The sequence below is a fragment of the Sinocyclocheilus anshuiensis genome, unplaced genomic scaffold (assembly GCF_001515605.1).
Source record: "Sinocyclocheilus anshuiensis isolate Anshui unplaced genomic scaffold, SAMN03320099.WGS_v1.1 scaffold1003, whole genome shotgun sequence".
NCBI classification, from domain to species: Eukaryota; Metazoa; Chordata; class Actinopteri; order Cypriniformes; family Cyprinidae; genus Sinocyclocheilus; species Sinocyclocheilus anshuiensis.
In genome coordinates this window covers 2,070,185-2,076,722 of record NW_015542495.1, presented here as the reverse complement: position 1 = coordinate 2,076,722, position 6,538 = coordinate 2,070,185, and the positions used below count along the sequence as shown (strand labels likewise).

Sequence of the window (6,538 nt, the reverse complement as noted above, 5' to 3'; positions counted from 1 at the left end):
TCACGAACAGCTTGTAACACTCCAAAGAGAAAGGAAAACTTGAAATCGCATCATATGACCCCTTTAAATTTAAGTACACAACAATTAGATAATACCAATTTAGGTCGACCAATTACTAAGCAATGCTTAATTGTGTTCAGTCTGTGGTGTGAAAAGGTCGCATTAGCAATTAAAGAAAAACACTTAAGCAAAACATGGTCAAGTCAAAGTGTCTGAATAATTGTTTTTATCAGTTTTACTGGTAGCCCACTGTATTAAGAATTTTGGGGTATAATATGTCAGTTTACTGTATTTTGCATCCTCACTTACATAAATGAACTATAGTGTCCTGCACCCACTAAAAATGATATCCGGTGTCTGAATAATTACATTTTGGTTTGACTATGTCAAAATGAGTTGTACAATGTTGTTGTAGTCATGTCTTGGCTGAACTTATGTTAAGCTGTCTTAATGACTTTTAAATGGCTTAAAACCTGCCATAATAGTTACTTGTTTAGATTAAAATTTTCAAGCAAGAGATTTCTTAAATTGTTTCTAGCCAAACAGTTACATGGTTTTAAATGATCCAATATTTTGTGCTTCAACATATGTTTTCTCATGTCATTGAGAGTTATGCTTCATGTCTTAACCCTATAAAGCCTACAGGTATATTAGAATTGAAAAATTAATTTCTGGCCTCTAAATTATCAGCACGATCAAAACTTTGCTGAAAATCTTGTACACAATCTTCTTGCCTTCTGCCCTCTAATGGATAGTTGATACTTTTTTAGCAATTAAAACGCCTTTATACTTTTAAAAATGTCTACTTTCAGGTTGTGTATTATTGTTGTGTGAATATTTAATGATTTATAAAAGAATCACTTTTATAATAATATTTCGAAATCAATACTTACTGGACTGAAGCAACTTAAGCTTACTTGAATTTTCATCCTTTTTTCTAAATAAAAATCATGATACAATGTATGTATCAAATATGATGCATCGGGCTTTTGATGAACGTTTATTGCTACATCTCTTCATCTTTTTATTGCATTACATTTCATTATACTTTCTGGCAATAAAAACACAATAATTGCTCAGTTTGTGCCTCTGAATAAAAATAATTGGATTAATGAATGTTTATTTTTACTTCTTGAGTGTAAGCTCCATATTCTCATATGGGCCATAAAAGCCTGATATATCAAATACGATACAAAACAAAACACACATTTGGAAACTTTCAATAAACATGCAAAGATTCAATAAACTGTTTCCATTTCAAAGTATTTGATCTTTCTGACTACTAAATAGTAGTCAGAAAGATCAAATACTTTGAAATGGAAACAGTTTCCATATGTCAGGGTTTACGGAGTTAAACTATTAACAACATCACATAAACACTCATCATCAAACACACACACACACACACACACACACACACACACAAAAAACAATAACTTAAATCTACTACAATCAGGCCTCAAGACTTAATATGTGAAACAACAAGGGTGACAGTAATCAAACTGACAAGGGTAATGTAAACTAAACATGGCAACTAAATCAACAACAGTGTAAATAAAAGCGGCAAGTGGTTAAACAATGCAGCCATATTAATTATTCATGCTCCAGTGCATGCTGGGAAGAAGGTAAATGGGACCAAATCACAAAACCCTTCTTGTAGGCCTCTTTGAGCTAGAACATACCTGCTCTTCTTTAAAAAATTATAGTATATCTGCAAATGAGTAGATTTGCTTGAAATATTAGAACTTATAGTAATTAAAAAAAATAAAAAATACAACAATAAATCAAATATTTGTAATTTTGTTGTTGTTTTTTATGTTATTTCTTTTCATGCTCTATTCACTATACCATTAGTCAATATACCATTCATTCATTCATTCATTCAAAAGGTGGATATTGGCAGCTGTTGCTTGTAAGCTGTTAATATATTAACATAACTGACTAAATACTTTTTAAATGGATAAATGAATTTATGAATGTAGTATTTTTATGCATGTTCTTGTATGCATGTTTATGCAATTTCATTATGCATGCTCATGTGTTTGTTTACTGGATTTTCTATTCTATTCTATTCTATTCATCTCAGCGTCCCAGTTGTGTTTTCTCAGGTTCATGAGTTTGTCCTAGACCCATCACAGATGCCAGTGCCACAACAGACCATATGTTCCAAGGTCAAATGAACTGTGACCACACCTCACTGCAACATCAACACTGCTGACAATCCTGCGTAGCTTGCAGAAAGAGCCTCAAAAATCATTACACCATCACTCCTCGGTCGAGGATCAGCCTTTTAATATGCAAGCGTGACTGAGGTTAAAGCAGATAAACTAGGCAGTGACCTCAGACCTTACAGGGAAAACACAACTGCTTTGAGTGAGCATTTGCATTGGATCTCCAAGGGTTACAACACTGTAACCACACATTTACATGTCACATGAGGCTATTACAGCTTGTATGCAAAGTATGTGACTGTCTGCGACAGTTCTACAGTTCAGTAAGGACATGAGCCAGGTGATAAAAAAATGATAATGGGTTTGTCAAAACGATGGTACTGAACATAACAATGTGTTTAGAGAGTTAAACTTTACATTTTTGGTGACTTTTGTCAATTTAGCTAGTATGCTTTAGAAAAATGTGCCACATTTTCGAGTAAAATCCGGTGAATATTAAAAATGTTTGTCTATCAAAACTGTAATCGACACTATATTTGGCAATGTTTTACAGACGTATGACACTTTACAACACCTTTTATTTGTTGTTATTATATTAGTTAACATAAACTAACAATGAACAGTACTTCTACAGCATTTATTAATCTTAGGTAATGTACATTTCAGCATTTACTAATACATTTTTAAAAACAAAAATTTACATCAATGCACTGTGAACTAACATGAAAAATATACAATTGTAGCCTATTTTTAACTAACATTATCAAATATGAATTGATAACATTAACAAATGAGACCTTGCTTTAAAGAGTCAGCATTTAAAAAATATAATCGTTTATAAATGTATTCATAAATAATCTTTCATAAAAGGGTCAAATATAATAATGCACACTAAGCATATCTCAACAATGGTGACAGCCAACAAATGTAGTTTTATTTAAAAATAAATAAATCATGCTGGGAAGTTAAACTCTAGCAATAATAGTACTGTGGACACTAATATAGTTATGCTATAAATATATAAAATATTAGCTACTGTAATACAGACAGATAGGTCATTTTGATCATAAATAATCTTTCATAAAAGGGTCAAATATAATAATGCACACTAAGCATATCTCAACAATGGTGACAGCCAACAAATGTAGTTTTATTTAAAAATAAATAAATCATGCTGGGAAGTTAAACTCTAGCAATAATAGTTCTGTGGACACTAATATAGTTATGCTATAAATATATAAAATATTAGCTACTGTAATACAGACAGATAGGTCATTGTGATTTACATTGTTTCTGAAAATTGCAATAATTTCTGCCCCTGTTTACTGTGACGTCACGCTATAGCCCTACTGTTTTATGCAGAAAATTCACCCAAAATGTTGTACAACTTGCCACCAGTAGTTGAACACTGCCCTCTAGTGCCCTGTCTATATAAACTTGCGTTGACTCTCCTGCTTAATTAGCAGACGTAGTTGCATGAAGCTCATATGAAATGGTTGTACGGGAAAATACTAGTTCATCCAAATTTCTTTTACACGATTTAAAAATAAAGAAGAGATGTGTATTTGTTTATATTTATATTTAGATGTATGTATCTTATTTTTCTCCAAAGCAGCTAAGTAAATTCAAGCTGCCCGTTTTTATGTGTATTCCCTGAAAGGACCCCAAGAGCCCCACATGTAACTAGTTACATTGTCTTTATTCACTCTGACAGCCGTGCCAAGAAACATCAACACACTGCAGTCTTGCAGACAAACTGAAACCCATGAACACTAGAGGACAGTACAAGCTAAAACTTCACTCTGATAACATTACTTAGAGATAACACTGAAATACAACTCTCTCTCTTTATAACACACAGAGAGAGAGAGAGAGCACACGTGAGAGGGGAAGTGCAATACGTGATATAAAATGTAGTCCACTAATGCAGCGCAGCAATATCTAATAAAAACAACCCTTGAACTTTTTATTGGTTTACTATTTGATATGTCCATTATCTAAGCTACTTCCACAGCTGCTTCTAAATATAATATCATTTTAAATGTCAGGGAATGAACATATTTTTATTTATTGCGCAATATGTGCTTGATTCTGATTGGTCATTTGGGACATTCAGTGGTCTGATATTCTATTTTCTATTCTAAATTGTATGTTTTCCCCCCTCACATGGTTGTCTGGATTGCTTGGTTCTGATTGGTATAGCTATATACACAAAAACTATAGGCTATACGTAAAAACTGTACAGTATATACACGCATATGACTGCCTGAAATGCTTGATTCTGATTGGTTAATTGCAGATTTAGTGATCTGATATTCGGTTCTATAAAATGTTGCTTCTATTTCGTTTCTATTTTGTGAGAAATTATGCTGTTAGATAGCTATTATAGAATGTTCAAAAGTAAATTAAAATCAACATTTAATAAACATATATTAGATAATGTTAGAATACATCACATTCACAGTTATTACTGTTATTTTTAATCTAGAAATGGTACTTTCCCCTTTTCTTTGTCTCTTTCTGAGGCTCTCAAGTCTTTTCGAAGTCGATTAGATATTTCAAAGTCACTCTTGAGTCTTAACCTGTGTTAAAGCTTAGCTGTCGTCTGATGGTGACATTGGCCTTGGCTTCTGAATGCCGTGCGTTATGCGCCCGCTCCCCGCCCAGCAGCGCGTTATCGCGCTCAGATAACTCCGTCTTAACGAGGGTCTCCGGGTGTGATGCGCAGCAATCCAGTCCTAAATCTCCTCCTCTGCAACCTTCGATCCCTGGAATTTACATAATTCCCAGGACGACCTCATGCTCGCACCTGACGCGCCTCCGGTCAGTGTTGGTCCAGGCTGCTGCTCGCCATCATGAACTGCTGTGATCTGAAATGCGGGCTCATCACAGGGACCGTGCTGGGCGCCCTGATCGCCGTGCTGGGCGGGATTCTCATCCCTGTGGGCAACACGTTCATTGAAAACACCGTGCACACGGTAAGTCGTCGTCTTTTTATATCAATATTCGGCGCACATGCATTTGCAGATCTTCCAGAAAGGCATACACAGTACATGATGAAGTTGCTGTGGAGAAATATTCTGAATAATTTAGGAACAATCAATGTAGGGTACAACGTACTATCAATGATGTATGAGATTAAATAAAATGGGGTTTATGGGTCAAGGGCATTTCTTAATAAATGTATAGTTGGGGCAAGTTGTCATGTATGTTATATGCAATTTATTGATTAGAATTGTACGTGTTTTGCTCTTTAATAAACTGTATATTTCGCTGAAAAGCCATTAAATAGCATCTAATACATTTCACATAAAGATAAATTGTGTATGTTAGATAGTATTTTATATTTAATGTATTTAAACAGCAGGTTCTTGACTTACCTCATTGTGTCAAGGTCAATGACAGTGTGTGTTAAATAAGCTCTATTTCTGTATTTAGGCAAAAAAAAACATTGGAAATGTTCTGTAGCATTATTGTAGACTTAAAGGTGTTTGCCTATACAGAAATGGACTGAAAATAACAACATATTGAGAAATATTCACTGGATTGTGACAACTTGCCCCAGCCTATCCCATTTTGAATGGTACACAATGTAGTATAAAAGTGTATAGAGTATCTGACACCAAGTATGTTTTGTGTCTCTAAAGGAAACGGTGTTGGAAAACGGGACTTTAGCATTTGACACCTGGACGTCTGTAGACACGCCGATGTACAGGCAGTTTTGGCTGTTTGACGTGCAGAACCCTGATGACGTTTTAAGCCAAGGGGCCAAACCTGTGCTGTTGCAGAAAGGACCGTACACATACAGGTAAGACTTGCTATATAAATAGATTTTCAATCAATACTCATCTAAACAAACCATTCTTCTTTATCTCTTAAAGGTAGAGAAAGTAAAATTGAGCAAATTCACTCTTTGAGCTTTAAAATGTACTCAGAAACATCCCTATCTCTTGAACTACCTGAAATAAAGCAGAAAGAATCCCAAAGCATCAGTCGTTTGCCAAAATATAGGCCATTTTTACCTACTTCTGAAACTTGTGCTTAAAAATAGACAATGTCAACGTAAGCAATATCAACAACGCTTGTTCAAAAGTTTTTTCATGCTGTTGTCATTTAATTGTTGTATGATAAGCCCAAATTTATCTGATGGGATGATGCTTATCTAATTAAGGCAAATGTTACAAAAAAGTAATATAATGTTCTAAAGTTCGAAAGTAATATAATGAGTAGTTTACTGAAATGTGAGAACTATTGAACATTTTAATTTTTAATTTTATTAAAAATTAATAAAAGGGGAAGTTGTGGCCTAATGGTTAGAGAGTCGGACTCGTAACCCAAAGGTTGTGGGTTCGAGTCTCGTACCGGCA

At 34.2% G+C, this 6,538-nt stretch overlaps 1 protein-coding gene across 1 annotated transcript in view; it reads left to right on the top strand.

Moving 5' to 3' along the window:
• The first annotated feature begins 5,016 nt into the window (after window positions 1-5,016).
• LOC107694198 (platelet glycoprotein 4-like) overlaps window positions 5,017-6,538 on the top strand; it is a 9,959-nt gene continuing 8,437 nt past the window's right edge. Inside the window, 2 exon segments of the mRNA XM_016493839.1 lie at window positions 5,017-5,149; window positions 5,819-5,979. Of these exon segments, the coding sequence (XP_016349325.1) occupies window positions 5,027-5,149; window positions 5,819-5,979 (284 nt within the window). The 5' untranslated portion in view covers window positions 5,017-5,026.